The sequence below is a fragment of the Hakea prostrata genome, chromosome 7 (assembly GCF_041222555.1).
Source record: "Hakea prostrata isolate BN-2017 chromosome 7, UWA_Hpros_2, whole genome shotgun sequence".
Classification (NCBI taxonomy): Eukaryota; Viridiplantae; Streptophyta; class Magnoliopsida; order Proteales; family Proteaceae; genus Hakea; species Hakea prostrata.
This window is the reverse complement of record NC_142606.1, coordinates 40,778,677-40,795,074: the sequence shown is the minus strand read 5'-3', so window position 1 is coordinate 40,795,074 and position 16,398 is coordinate 40,778,677. Positions and strand designations below refer to the sequence as shown.

The window sequence follows — 16,398 nt, the reverse complement described above, 5'->3', positions numbered from 1 at the left end:
ATAGATCCAGTGAAAAGACGGCGAGCCACCTTTTGTCGATTCCTGGCGCGGAATCTTGAGAAACAGCTGTCTTCGCTTTCTAAAGCAAGGGAAGAAGAGAAAGAGGCTGCACTTCTCTCACACTACCCAAGCGACTAAAAAAAGCCTCTACTAGTCTCCGGAGTTTTGTCTCTTTTGAGATTCAAACATCGAAGTCGGTGAGACAGTCTCAACTCTCAAGACTCTCAACAACCCAACCCAACCCAACCTAATCTAGCTCCAGATTCCCCACCACTCAGTTCCTCTAGTGGGACCAGAACGCCACCGCCGCCCTGACCCACACTAGACAAGAATGATGATGATGTCTGTATGATTTATTATTATTATTGTAACTAGAACGTCGTACGGTTTCACCTTCACCTGCGTGGCTTTGTGTCCATAATTGACACTTCCGACTTTCCGAGGATGTCCGTGTCCTTTTCTATTTAATAATTGACGAAAAACCCAAAAGTTCCACTTCTGTACGTTTTCACGTTCACCGGTCTCACGTGCGTCATTTTTCTCTCACCCAAAATGGAAAAATAAAAAATGTACGACGAGAAGTCGGCCAAACCTCGTGATGTCGTCATCATGAAGAAAACAACGACGCAGCCTTTTCAAAACCCCCCACGTGTTTCTTTTTATAACAAGATTGATGAAAAGACGTTGACAGTTAAAGAAACATCATCATCATCAAGAAAACGATATCTCGTTTGACTGGCTCTCCAATAGGCTATAGACCCATTATTGCATATAAATTGTGGGGTCCAAGGTTCCACATTTACTATTAGCCGGTAAGTCAATGGTTGGTGCTGAAAAATTCCTTTTAATTTTCTCACTTGGGTCCGATAAGGATAAGGCAATATTCAAAAAATTACTAAGTGTTTTTCCACGTGTTGGAATGAAAATATCTCACATCATGTATGAATATTCTGACTGATTATATGTTTTCTTTCAGAAACAACTAGATAACACATTTTTGAACTCTTTCTAGAACAACTGGATAACACATTTTTCAACATCATTGTTACCACTTTGTCAATAGTTATTGAATCATTGTCGCACAGATGAGTCATTAAAAGTACATGATAAAGACGTAGATATAGTATTTTTTTGTTTTTTATTTTTTGTTTTTAGTTTTACTTGTAAATACTTAATTTTACTACCTCTTATGTAGTTTTTATATGTAATTTAAATATATTACTAGGGAGATTTACATTCACAATTTTTTTTAATGACAAATATATTTTAGAAATAATATCTCTCTTATTAAGATACCACCACGTATCACAAATTCACGGTGCTTTTCTTTAACAAGTAGAAATAAATTTATCACAATCGTGGCTAGCTTCTTATCTCTTATGGGCCGGGGAAAAGGTATCTCACGATGATGACACAATTGATATGAGAAACATGTGTCTTATTAGAGATTGTAAATACAAATATGTTGACGAAATTAATACCTTTATTGAAATTACCTAATCTACATATAAGACAAACTATATTCCTGATAGAATTTAATATTTCATACTCATATTTTAAATCTTAGCGACAGTCAAATAGAGAAAGTTTTGAATTTGACCCTCGATCACTTTATACCTCTGCTCTTAGCCCTTTGGGCTTATGGACCCCATTATTGTGAGTAGTTCGATGATAATCTCATAGAAAAAAATGCTATAGCCTATGGGTACTTATTAGCACCATCTCTCTCTCTCTCTGACCAACCAGTCAAACAAACCATGGGCGGTTATAACTTTACATTCTCTTTTAAGATTCCTGAATTTGGAAATTGTCATAATTTACCTCTGTTTTGTGTGACCCTCTGTTTATATAGAGTTTACTTCTTTCCACCATTAGATACGTTCGTCTTCATTTTTTATGACCGTTTGATTCTAGGGTTTTTACCCTCTTTTGTAATGGGTGGAAGTTACCCTTTGTGGCTCGATAGGGTATCCCAAATTCTACGGGATCACGTCTTTTATAGCGGTTAAGGTTCCCTCACCTTTACGTTACTCTCTCGTTTGAACCTTAAGCCAATCCGACCATGGTTGAACCCGCTCTAATGTTGTTTTTCCCCCATCATTGCCCAAGAGAACTTGTAGGCTTTTTCTCTTCTCTACAAAAGAGAAAAATTATTTATTTAGACATAAGGTGATCTTTGAACTTTTTCTCTTCTCTGCCAAAGAGAAAATATTATTTATTTATATATAAGGGGTGAACTTTTTATTCTCAGATTCCCTTAAAAAAAATAAACAATTAGCTCTCATTCTTTTGATATTTTAAAATGAACTAATTCATGTCCTCTCCACTGAGAAGTATGGATCTTTACCACTCAATTTCCATACAAAACGATTATAAACATTTAGATTGGTGCTTTTTTCATGAAAAATGTCCACATTCTTCTGCCTTTGAAATTTATTTGATGAAGACATTGTTTTCTAGATTTCTTTTAAAAAAATTTCTCCTCAGATTTTGATAAGTACATTTTTGAAATTAAAGAAAAATAAATAGTGGAATAACTGTTTCACTAACATAATAGACTAATGTGTCTGATGAATTGGAGTGTGTGTTTTTTAAATGTAAAGTGAGGTACCAGTGTTTTAAAACCTGTATTTTGAGGTAGCAATGTAATTTACCTGATGTTTAAGCAAGCATTGGTGTCTCTCTCTCTCTTACCAACTCTATGTTTGGAAATGGTTGGTTTAAATTTGGTTATGTTCAATGATAGGGTTACCTTCAACTCTATCATATTTTTTCCTTATCAGGAGATGCTTCTTTTATTTCTTTTTCCCTTAAGATAAGTCTCGAATCAGGACTTTTTTTCAACAGCCTTGGAGATCAAGCAGAATGGAGACAAATCAACGATTGGTGCAGGACTGACCACTCAGCTATTCAACTCAAGTTACGTAAAAGACACATTTTGAAGTTTTTCCCTGTTTGGACGAAAAAAAAGAAGTTTTTCCCTGCCTCATGAGGGCGGGCACTTTTGAGTCCCAAACTTTCTCTCTGAAGCAAATGCTGAAAGTCCAAGATGCTGGTTTGGAACATCAAGAGGACACCCAATCCACTTTTATGGTAAGTACCAGTGCCACGGCCCTATGTGGGTATTCCTCTACGGTGTAATCTGGTGGTTGTGACTGGTTGTTGTAGAGACAAAGGGCCTTTGGCCTCGCATTATAAATACCCACTTCGTCTTCTTCATCATCATCATCTTCTTCTTCATCTTCATCATCTTCTTCTATTATAGATTCAATGGAGCGTCGTGAACAGGATCTCCTCACTAGGCTAGGAAAATCCTCTTGGGGCGACTATTTGTCTCTCCAGTTGGGTAGCACCGACGACGACTTCAACCAGAATCTCGTACCCTTTTGGGGCGATTTTTTATCTCTCCGGCTCCACTACAACAAGCAGAATCCGGCATCCTGGGGCAATGATCTGTATCTCCGGCTGGGTGGCACCGTCCACTACGACGAGAATCCGGCATCCTGGGGCAATGATTTGTCTCTCCGGCAGCTAGGTAGCACACACTACAACCAGAAGCTCGTATCCTGGGGCCGTTATTTGTCTCTCAAGCCGAGTGGTCCCGTCGACGACGACCAGAAGTTGGTATACTGGGGCCGTTCTTTGTCTCTCAAGCCGAGTAGCACCTTGGACGACGACGACCAGAAGCTCGTATACTGGGGCCGTTCTTTGTCTCTCAAGCCAAGTGGGACCGTCGACGACGACCAGAAGCTCGTCTTTTCCACTACAGTGGCAGCAGAGGAGGTATATGAGATATCATCTCTAGCTATCTTATCTTATCAGATTCAATTTTTGTGATTGATTTTACTTCTTTTCTCACGTTTGTTATTTAGTAATCATTATCGTTTGAAAAACAGCTTTTGATTTCTGTTATATTAATGGCGGACGAAAAAAAAATTCCATCGCCGTCAGCACTTTCCCCTGGTCTACTTTTCTCATCGGAAACGGAAACAGATGGTTGACCCACGCAAGATTCACTTTGCTGTGTCACTGTGCCGCCGTTGAAAATCGCACCCACCAAATCAAATTAGTCAAACCAAATTAAGAAATATAAATATAATTTTACATTTAAAACATTTTACCTTTACCTTATCCTTAATTCTCTGTTTCAATTTTTACTTTTGTCATTCACTAGCTTCTCTTCTTATATTTACTTGTATTGTCTCTATTTAATATCAGATTTTATTGATTATGTGATCGCAATTTCATTAGGATCTTAATGAACTAATAACAAAAATAGCATGGGTTTGTTCATACTAAAATTGTACCACACTAGATACTGTGTTTAAACTATTTTTTTACACCAATTTAATACTGATACCGTACTAAACCGTTTTTACAAATACCCAAACTGTACTGTATAAATTCGGTATGGTACAGTTATGGTTTTTGGTATTCAAAGTTAGTACTCTATTCGATTGACACCCTTAACTGCTAGAACTCTGAAATAACAAACTGAACCGTTGTTTTTTTTTTTTTTTTGGGTGTATCTGTATCTTTTTTATTTATCTTCAAAGCTATAATATAATTCATTGGAGAATGGTGAACAGGAACTCATCGGTGGGGAAGACAAATCCTCTTGGGGCGACGATTTGTCTCTCTGGCTGGGTAGCCAAAATCCCTTATACTGGGGCCGTTTTTTGACTCTCTGGCCAGATAGCACCGTCGACTACAACCAGAATAATCTCGTCTCTTCCACTATAGTTGCAGCAGAGGTATATCATCTCTAGTTTCAATTTTGAATTCATGGAATAGTGGTCATATATATATATATATATATATATATATATATATATATATATATATATATATATATATATATATATATATATATATATATATATATATATATATATATATATATAGTTGGTTCATATAAAGACCGGACTGACCAAAACAGTCTGAAAACCGATTATGAAAGGTCAATCTTGGTTTCAAAACTCTTCCCTTTCCCACTTTTGTGAAGGGAAAGCAATTCCTCTTTACCTTGAAATCATTGAAAAAGTCCAATTATCTAGTTAGTTTTACATCTTTTTCACACTTTTAATTTATTCTTTAATTATTATAATGTTTTAAAAAATACATCTTTGAAGGAATCTATTTATTTTCATTAAGCAAAACAGGTAACTGCTATTTGCTACTTCCTCTGCTCACATTGCCAATCCACTGCAGGCACTTGAACCAAGTTTCACTTTGCAGCCAAATCTTCCTGGGGAAATTATTAAGAGCGGCAACAGTACTGGTCCCATTATAAACTCCTGCCACGAGTGTAACAATTACACTCATTTCTTCTGAACAATTACAGCACCGACTTTGCAATGCATGCAGGTGGAAGGAATATCTCTCACTCTCTTAATCCTTCATACATGGTCACGTTGCACGTATAGAAATTTGCTAGTATATATTTATATGTATAAATAATAAATAAGAAGAACTTCAACGTTGGTAGTAGCAGAGACAGCAAATTCATATTTCTTTGTCCCGCTTTACCAATCGTTTCACAACTCGATTGTCATGGTCTGGTTTGTAGTTTGAATCAAGGTATTGCAGTATTTATAAATGTTTAAATTGTATGGATAATGTTTTGTCAAGGTCTGGTTTGTAGTTTGAAGCAAGGTAATGCAGTATTAATAGACGTTTAAATTGAATGGGTAATGTTCAATTATTTTCTCTTCTGGTAACAAAGCTCCTCCACAATTATTTCCAAACAGAACTCTGTACCTCCCACTTCAAAAATTAGTAATCATACTAGTGTTACAGAATATGTGTGTGATTTTACATGGGAAAACAATAATGGCATGCCCTCCCTGGGTCAAGCTTATGAACCCTTTGACGTAATCACTATAGAAAAATTTAACAAGTGATGATAAGAGTTTAAAGATATTGTAGAACCTACCTTCTGTCAAACTCTGCAAACAGTAAAATATCTGAACTCACAAAACTGCCAGTTTCAGTGGCAACCGCTTTCAGTGCTCAAAAACACCCCCAGCGCAACACATCAAACCAAACTAATTTGATTTTCCTGCATCTTGGTAACCACTAAAAGCCAAATCGAATATTTGACTGTAATCATCAACAAAGTGAACTTCAAGGCCTTCTTTGACATTAGCAGCAACCTCGTCGAAATCCCTCCTGTTAGCTGAAGGGAATATCACAGTCTTCACATTGCTCCTCCTCGCAGCTATTGTCTTCTCTTTGACCTGTTTATTTGCCATAGTAGAAAAATGTTATTTTTAATTTCCATCAAGTGAATCATCCAACTACTGTATATAAATGTGGTAATTATACAAAAAATGGCCATACTCATGGGAGCTCAAATTAAGGATTCCGAAGCTACAAATGGTTGGATAAATTTGATCTAATGGCTGAATTATGGTTTGTATCACTTGATAGCATCCTTTTTTAAGGAAATAGGTTAAAAATAATATTTAGCCTCACCTTTTGTGGACACCAAGAAAATGACAGACTAAACGAAGTAATGGAAGTATTTAAAGAGATCACAGTTCAGTTTACTTTTTACATACCCCGCCAATTGGAAGGATCCTTCCTGTCAATGTCACTTCGCCAGTCATTGCTAGATCCTCCTTTACAGGTTTCTTCATAGCTAGAGACAGCATTGATGTGATCATGGTGCAGCCTGCACTTGGCCCGTCCTTGGGTGTAGCCCCAGAAGGAACATGCAGGTGGAGTTTTGTATTAGAAAAGAAGGGGTTATCTGGTTCTTTCTCAACCAATATTGCTCTAGCAACCGTGTGGGCTATCTGGGCACTCTCTTTCATGACATCTCCAAGCTGCCCAGTGACATTAAGTACTCCTTTTCCTTCTCCTTGCTCCACAAGAGTAGTCTCTATATAAAGTGTTGAACCACCCATTGCAGTCCATGCAAGACCCATAACAACTCCAACCGGTGTCTGATCATAGATACGTTCAGCATGGAAAACGGGTTTGCCAACAAAATCAGATAAATTTGCTGCATCAATCACAACCTTATCAGATGCCTTGCTTGCTTCATTTTCTTGGACTCTCTCAGTTTCTATATTTTCCTGTCAGTAGAACACAAATGAGTTGGATCAAAACAAGGGTAGGGAAGTTGGCATTCATCAGAAGTCATTAAGCAGAAAACACACACATACATGATGATGATAAAAACATCATCCCCCAAAATGCAGCAGTTTATTTGAATCATAATGAGATCATCACTTTTTATAAATTTGGTGATACTAATCACCGATTTACTGCATGGAAAACGAAGCTTTCAGAAATTTCCTAGAGAAGTTGTGATAATTCAGGAAAAGCATGTTTCATCCCAGTGGGAATGATATGATTTCAGCTGTACCACCAAATATGTGGCTAATTGAGAAGGTACCCTATGATTTCTACCCAACCCAAATTTGTAAAGAATGGATCAACAGTAGGAAAGTGATGGACAAAATAGCCAGCTTGCACCCAAGAACCCCCCCCCCAAAAAAAAAAAAAAAAGAGAAGAGGAAAGCCGCAAAAAAGTTTGGCCACCAAAGATCCCACTTAACCATATTTTTCAAACCAATTTGGGGTGATAGTGGGAACATTTTCTTCCCAATAATTGTCTGCAAAAATCTCTTGACGTCGAATAGCGGGGAAGTGAATATTGGGGTAGAAAAATACAATTTCACAAGTCAATAGTAGTTTCATTGTGAAAATGGCTGGAATTCCTTGGATGTTTTGATTCCTGCACGAAGTTGTTACTTAGATCCACTGAAAGCCACAAATGAAACATAAGGGCTTACTAATGTTGCACTTGGACCCCCACCCTTCTATCTCTCTTAATAATATGCCTTTTTTTTCAAAAGAAAAAGTTGGGCTTACTAATGTTGCACCTGTACCCCTCTCATCTCAATACTCTACCTTTTTCTTAAGCAAGCACAAAAATTTAACCTTTCTAAGTTCTAATGATAAAGTGATAAAGGAGAAATAAGGAAAACTGAAATTAGTTAACAAAAAAGGGAAGCCAACTAGTGTTTGCCTGACAGTTGTTACAAGCCTTGGACGCTGGTCTCAAGGTTGAAAAATAAACACAACAAACCATTGAGATACTGAAGAACTGGATAAGAAGTTGTGTTGCTCAGAAACTTACCATGTATGTTAGTAAATACAGTCAAAGGCAAGGTTCTCTCCACCAATAGAGAACAGCTCATCTTTCAAATGTACCCTTTATTTTCCTACTCAAATCGAAGGCGACTGATTTGTTTGTAACTCTTTTTTCATTATTTTTTATTGGAAAATTTTAAGTTACAGAATTATTATTTACAATGGTCATAGTTGTCAAGGCACACGTGGTCCATAGGATGGCTAGCACCTGGTTCAGTATTAGCAAGCCAAGCAAAAGTATGATGGGGGCTCTAGTTCTCTGAGTTGGTGTTTAGTAGGGTCCTGAGCATGACATACATATATTTTAGCTACAATATAAGATATAAAAGACCTACACCAAAGCATTAATCAACACATATACATACAAAGAAGCATTACAAACCACCCAGAATAATAAATTTCCAATCAAAGCAATTTCTCCAAGGCAATGTTTAGGTGACAATTAAACCAAAACGATCACTAATTTGAATAAAACAAGGCAATAACTTGCCTTACCCCTTAAGAGGAGTCCTTTAAAACCATAGAGATTAGCAATGATTAAAAAAGCTTCCGACTTTTGTTTTAGTTTCACCTGATATCCCATTGCTTCACTACCAGCCAGATGGAGCAAATATTTTGACAGTGCAAGTAAAGACCTAGTACAAGAATTCATTTGTCTGAAAAGTTCATACTAAAGAGACACAGTACAAAATGCATTCAAACACAGTTTTTAGGTCCACATACTATAACCATCATCAAAGATTGCAGTTAGGCTATGTATATATTAGAGGATTTTTTTTTTTTTGACAGATCCAGATGAACTTGGGAAGGAAAAGAAGAAAAATGGGAGAGTTTCACCTACAGAAACAGGTTCCCTCTAAAAACCTTAGGAAAAGGCAAAGAAAACTGAGGGTCAAACAAGTTGGGTATCTATGAATTTTCCAACTTTCCACTAACACACTCCAGACTAATGCACAAACACTAAAGGTTTTAAAAGCACATACCGTTGAATTAGCTGTTTGATCATCTTTGGACATTTCATTGGCTTGGAGATCTGTCTGGGATTGGTCAGTGGGTGTAACCATTTCACTGCCCAGCTTTTCACTGCTGCTTTCTCCTTGTTCAGAACCAACCTGCATTTGCTCTATTTCCACAGCTTCAACCGATACATTGCCAGATTTCTCTTTAGCTTCATCAGGTTCAATAACTTGAGATGGCTCACTTAATTCTCCATTCCTCACAAGTTGCAAAGCAATCTGCCAATTAGTTGAAGTGCAATGCCAAGTTAGGGCAGGCAGCATTAAGTACCTCAAATACCAACTTTTTCATTTTTATTTTTCTTGATTTCATTTGTGGGGTTTTGTAGAAAGAACTGCCCAGTGTATGTCTCTCCCACTACTGCAGGGTCTGGGAAGGGTAGATATATGTAGTCTTAGTGCCTTCCCCATGTTTTGCAGGAAAGGTTACTGACAAGTTTAGTACCAAAGACTAACAGGTTAGAATATTGTAACTTAACCATTGCCCCAGGGATCACCACTATAGGGTTTTCTAGTGGATACCATTTCTCATTATTAATGCATCCCTGGAAACTCAAATTAAAATATTCCAACACGACAATTCAGAATGGGCAAAGAAGTAGTCCCATGGATTCCAAAGCCAAGAGATACCACTCCTAAATCATAATGTTTGGGCTATTTAGCAATAAGCAACCATATTCTACAGCTCATACCAGTGAAGGGCCAAACACCACATATGAGGGTTCCAACCTCCAGGAAGCCCATGAAAGAACTTATGGGGTTACAGGAACCTGGTACTTCCAATATGGCCTTCTCATAAAAACCAGTAACTCTAATAACCAGTAACATAGGAATTGTTATAAACTATGAAGCCAACCTGGTTAGCAAGAAGAATCTATTATTAGTCCATAAAAAAAGGACACACAAAGGCCTAATGTAGTTACGATCCAAATTCAAAATTGAAATAAAACATCCAAGCAAACCTTGCGGTAAATCTTCTCAATGTGCTTTTGCAAATTTCGGACTCCTGCTTCTCTGCAGTAATTTTCTATTAGAGCAAGAAGAGCTGCATCGGTCACTTCAACCTAGGAAGAATAGTCATAAACCATCAAAATACTCATTCTCATAAGTTATAAACCAAAATAATAAGAGACTAAGAAAACTTCATCCAGGAACAACAAATTACTCATAGAAGAATGACCACCACTGGGTTACCCAGCTACATTGAATTGGCAAATTTTCAAAACTTCAAAGAGTCAAAGAAAAATCATTCTTTGAGTACCAGAAAGATAAAAATCAATCAATAAATAAAGAGAATGAGAGATGCTAAAAGGTAATTTGGGAAGTAAAAAAGTACAGCAAAAGGAGTCGGGCATTAGTGCCTGAAACTAGCTCTTGATCCCCCTGCTACTTATTGAGTCCTTTTTAGGATTCCTGTTTTGGAGTTTGAATCCCAGATGTAATCAGCTATTCTGATCTAGAAATATTTGGAGAACTCAACAAGACAACAACATTAAGTCTCCTCAAAATACTCTATCGTCTTCTCTTCATTCTTATTTTTCAGCTCCTCCTCTCTTCATCTTCTTTCTCTCGATCTCTCACTGGTATTGCTACAAATCAAAACTGAAAACATATTGGAAGTAAAAAAGTACAGGAAAAGGAGTCGAGCGTTAGTGCCTGAAACTAGCTCTCGATCCCCCTGCTACTGAATTATTGAGTCCTTTTTAGGATTCCTCTTTTGGAGTTTGAATCCCAGATGTAATCAGCTATTCTGATCTAGAAATATTAGGAGAACTCAACAAGACAACAACATTAAGTCTCCTCAAAATCCTCTATCGTCTTCTCTTCATTCTTATTTTTCTGCTCCTCCTCTCTTCATCTTCTTTCTCTCGATCTCTCACTGGTATTGCTACAAATCAAAACTGAAAACATATTGGAAGTAAAAAGTACAGGAAAAGGAGTCGAGCGTTAGTGCCTGAAACTAGCTCTCGATCCCCCTGCTACTGAATTATTGAGTCCTTTTTAGGATTCCTCTTTTGGAGATTGAATCCCAGATGTAATCAGCTATTCTAATCTAGAAATATTTGGAGAACTCAACAAGACAACAACATTAAGTCTCCTCAAAATCCTCTATCGTCTTCTCTTCATTCTTATTTTTCTGCTCCTCCTCTCTTCATCTTCTTTCTCTCGATCTCTCACTGGTATTGCTACAAATCACAACTGAAAACATATTGGAAGTAAAAAAGTACAGGAAAAGGAGTCAAGCGTTAGTGCCTGAAACTAGCTCTCGATCCCCCTGCTACTGAATTATTGAGTCCTTTTTAGGACTCCTCTTTTGGAGTTTGAATCCCAGATGTAATCAGCTATTCTGATCTAGAAATATTTGGAGAACTCAACAAGACAACATTAAGTCTCCTCAAAATCCTCTATCGTCTTCTCTTCATTCTTATTTTTCTGCTCCTCCTCTCTTCATCTTCTTTCTCTCGATCTCTCACTGGTATTGCTACAAATCACAACTGGAAAACATATTAAAGCATTTCTGTATGTTGAATTGTTGATAATGTCAAGGTTCCATTTTCTACGCAGACAAAGCAATGAGTCTAATAGAGACAGCTTTGGTCCAGATCAGGAAACCTCACAGATAAAGGATGTTAGAAAAGGGGCAGTTTGAATCAGAGAAGGAGGAAGCTCTAAGCTCAGTGCACCCAATAAATCCATTGGGACTGCATGTTAATTTCTAAGGAATCACCTTCATCAAATATGAAATGGTTTCAATGATCCTATAAATAAATCATGTTATCTTTAAGCTTCACTAAATATCAAATGGTTACAATCATCCTATAAGATAAATCACTTCACCCTTAAGATTCCTTGACAAGACCACTCTACTGGTGTACATGCTGTAAGCAATGTGAACGAAGGCATCTGGAGCACAGGAAAAGAGAATCTCCGATTATCCTTTCCCAACTACAGCATTCTGTATTACAATTTAATTATACAAATTTCTTCCTTTCAGGGAAGAGTTTGATACATAATTTCAAACTTTTAAATTGACAAACGGATTGTAAAAGATAAACAAAATAAGATAGCATGCCATCATGGCAACCAAGTAACCTTTAAAAATTCCATGAGATTTTAAAAGCCATCTTAGCAATACTAATGCATCTTATTTTTCAACAAAACCAGGTAAAGAACATGATCAATAATCATTAACTCGCTAAACTTGCATTGTCTTTGTACTGTCTTCATCTCAATCTAAATCTAAAAAATGATATATGCCTCAAGTTATCCAATAAGAATAAGCAAACAGAGCTGCAGTCAGACAGCAGAGCACTGAACACCCCACAAGCCATACCCAATCATTAGCTCATGGACCTAATACAACAAGAAGAAACAAAAAAGTCAATAGAATCCATACTTGTTCTGGCTTGATACCGCAAGCTTCCCGAGTTGTCTTTTCTATATAATCTCTGGCAATGTGCATTTTCTCATCAGTGATGTAACCAGCAATGCTGATAACCTCCATTCTGTCAAGAAGAGGATTGGGTATCATTTCAACCACATTTGCTGTGCAGACGAAAAGAACCTACAGTAAGCAACAGCAAGAGGAATAGGATCAAGGGTCCCAACATCTGCAGTCTGCGCACTTGGAGGGAAAAAAAAAAGAAAGAAAAAAGTTAAGACATGGCACTCAGGTGACTCACCTTTGATACATCAATGGTAACATCAAGATAATGGTCCAGAAAATTTGCATTTTGCTCTGGATCAAGAAGCTCCAACAAAGCACTAGCTGGATCACCAGCATGCCCCCTTCCCAGCTGTTAAGAGCAGTTTCAATTTAAAATCATTTGGTTATCATACACAGTCAAAAAACATTTAGCATCAATGTCATGGTCACACAGTAATAATAACACTAATATGTGACTAATATCCGACACATACCTACCTTAAATGACACCTACTCTGAATATGATACAGTTTTAAATGAAAAAGATGATATTTTGTGAGTACAGACGGAGAATCTGAAACCACCAATTTTTAGAAGTGCATATGAACAGAGAGCACGGAACTATGAGAAGAAAAACAAGATTGACCAAACACACAGAGGAACCCAATCATCTACTGAAAATCAAAAGCAACAAATTCAATAGCGGAAACCATGCAGTATCCCAAAATACCTTGTCTATCTCATCAATCAGAACCAGAGGGTTGGATGTCCCCACATTTTTTAGGCACTGCACCATCTTTCCAGGCATGGCACCAACATAGGTTCGACGATGCCCCTGAATCAGTAGGACAAGATAATAAAGCAGCAAATCACCATGGGCAGTTGACAAGGGTAAGAATAAAAGCCATTGTGATTAATATCCACTAAAGAATTTAATGATAAAAGGACTTTCTATGTACTTTTATTTCAGCTACATCAGCCAATCCTCCAACAGAAAATCGATAGAACTTCCGATTAAGAGCTCGTGCAACAGAACGGCCAATGCTTGTTTTACCCACTCCAGGAGGCCCAGAGAGACAAATAATTTTTCCTGCAAATAATTGCCACATGTCACAACATAAAGATTCAGGTGGTGCAGCTCTTCAACTTGCACAAGCAGCAGAAATTGATTGATATATGGCGGAGGGTTAGAATAAAATATATCAAACATCCATAAGCAACAGTCTAACAATAGTATCATTACATCTGACACAGATCACTCATGCATATAAAAAAGTTCAGTTCACAAGAACAAAATCCAGGTGACCTGACAGATTGACTAGTTCGGTGAACAGTCACTCTTCGAACAAAACCCATAGACAGAATGGTCGTCTCATTCATGGAGGAAGGCCAGGCTTGCAGCCGGAACCTGACCATAGTCAAGACCTAATTGAACTCAAAATGCATTATGAACACCCTGTGTAGTTTAAATGGGTCATACGTAGCAAAATCAGTAAGCTTAGAGTCAATCTGTGACTTCCTACCTTAGAGCTGGAATGAGGATGTTGAGTTGCAAGTGCAGACTAAACATAATTTAGAATGAATACAGCTTCAGGAACTATAATGGCACATTTATGCATGGGCACAGAGTGATATTGTGCAAATTGGATGTGCTCAAAACAATGTGAAGTGAGCAATTGACAAAGGATGAGAACTAATATAGTTTCATGCAAATTTTCATGTAGCCAAACCCAATTACAACTGAAAAAGCTAAAGCATAATATATAAAACATATAAGTAACGAATTTCAACCGCATATAGGACTTCATATACAGAAACTAATTCTGTAATCCCTGAAATAAGGTAGCATATGTTTCTAGAATATTATGCTTGAGGACAGAGTACCATGTATCATTCAAACATTGACAGAATCACATTAAATATTACATACCTTGTGATGTTCCTCTTAGTTTTCCAACAGCTATAAATTCCAATATACGCTCCTTTACATCTGTTAGACCATAATGGTCTTCATCCAGTACTTCTTGAGCACGAAGAACATCAAAATTCTCATCACTGCATTTTCAACAGAACAAGAGGACCAATAACTCCATGATATCCAGAAGAACATCATCTCTCAATAATAGATAGCATTTTAAATTAAAGAATCATAAAAAAAATTGAAGGCTCAACATTTGTATCTAACGTTGCTTTCAGGTGAAAAGGATTTGGTAAGGTGAACTTGAGTATGCGAAAACAGAAAATTTTAGGACAGTCCTGGAAGTAGATAGATGTGGATAATTTCGACATAAATCACACTAGTTGGTGTAAACTAATACAGACCAGCTTACAGCAATATTTCTGTCAAATACGGGCATATATAACTGTTTGTCAAGGCATTGCCTAGGCAAATTTGTTTGTTGAAATTGGTAGCCTTAAAACCCAAACACCCTGGGGGCAGGGTGCTCTCCCACAACATCTACGTACATAACCACCTGGAAAAAGTAACACTGCACCTATGTGGAACTCTTTGTAAACTAGATAGAACTGCACCCACAAATATTTTATCTGTTTCTTCTCATTCCATCTCTTGAAGGTTAGCCTCGTAACAAGTTAACAACACTAATTTATGTACAACTGCACAAAGTGAACTATTAAGATAGGAGTGTACAATAACCGAACAAACATTTGAGTCATGTGCCAACACATCCTCCCGCCCTGAAATGTAGCCTTAGAACTAAGGACCAGTTGAACAGGATCTCCAAAGTTCCAGATCGAATTGGACAAGATTAGGATTAGGGTTTCTCGAAAAGTGAAATTGGAGTGTTGGGTTTCTGTTAAGCTGATGGGACTAGGGTTTTCTATCAAGTAGAGGAACAGGGAAAGGGGAACTCTGTCAAAGTATGGGTAATCTAAAGGCAGGAGTGTGTTTCATGAAATTAGGGTTCTGGGGACCACATAAAAAGAGGGGGAGATGTGATAAGGATCAAGAATCGGGTCTTATGGAGGTTTGCTGTGGTCCAAATATCATGTGGAAAATTGATAGTTGAATAGGTGGACATCGAGTTCAATTATGTCAGGGCTATGGAGAAAGTGATTTCCCAGTAGACGGGGTGGATCTTTGGGTTTTTATAGCGTGATGGGGTTGCAATTTGGATCAAAGGCTAGGTGATGAAATTGGTGTAAGTTCTGAGGTTTGTCAAGATCAGATGGCTGGACTCTGCTGGAAAGAATTCTCCTCATATAACACATTGCTTACAATCTTGTACAAAGTTAGAAGAAGAATTGCTGAAATTTAAATTACAGACCAATAATGGCAGTAGTTTAGCTAAGTCCAAAAATTGAAAAAGTTCAATGCCTAAGGAAGCTGCTTTCTTGTGAAATGAAAGAAGGAAGATTTTTTTTTCTAGCTAGTCTGCTTTGTCTCTTTTGGTGTATAAGACACACCTATCCGGGGTTTAGATACTTGATAATGGGGGTTCTAACTAAAACCTCCCAACCTTGCACCATCAAGAAGTTGACTGGCCCACCCAAGCCCAACTCAGTTTAGGTCACACACAAAACCATAACTCTCACATAATAGAGAAGGCAGCAGCAGCAACTTGCAATTTATAGGGCTGAGCTTAGTGCTACGTCCTAATCCTAAGGAAAGAGAAATTAGAAAGGAGACAGTACTAACTCCCAAGAGAAATTAGAAAGGAGACAGTATTAACTCCCAAGAGAAATTGTGGACAGGTGTAAGTTCCAAATTACAACCTATTAATTAGTCATATTCTAGCGAAATGCCAACTTATATTGAAGTATTGAACA

At 37.4% G+C, this 16,398-nt stretch overlaps 1 protein-coding gene across 1 annotated transcript in view; it reads right to left on the bottom strand.

The window, feature by feature from the left end:
• Positions 1–5,432: 5,432 nt before the first annotated feature.
• LOC149011161 (lon protease homolog 1, mitochondrial-like) overlaps positions 5,433–16,398 on the bottom strand; it is a 39,508-nt gene continuing 28,542 nt past the window's right edge. Inside the window, exons 12-20 of the mRNA XM_089164401.1 lie at positions 14,540–14,664; positions 13,569–13,699; positions 13,340–13,444; positions 12,866–12,979; positions 12,580–12,747; positions 10,145–10,246; positions 9,150–9,401; positions 6,564–7,082; positions 5,433–6,239 (exon numbers count right to left, since the gene is read on the bottom strand). Of these exons, the coding sequence (XP_089020527.1) occupies positions 6,048–6,239; positions 6,564–7,082; positions 9,150–9,401; positions 10,145–10,246; positions 12,580–12,747; positions 12,866–12,979; positions 13,340–13,444; positions 13,569–13,699; positions 14,540–14,664 (1,708 nt within the window). The 3' untranslated portion in view covers positions 5,433–6,047. The remainder of the gene's footprint in view (positions 6,240–6,563; positions 7,083–9,149; positions 9,402–10,144; positions 10,247–12,579; positions 12,748–12,865; positions 12,980–13,339; positions 13,445–13,568; positions 13,700–14,539; positions 14,665–16,398) is intronic.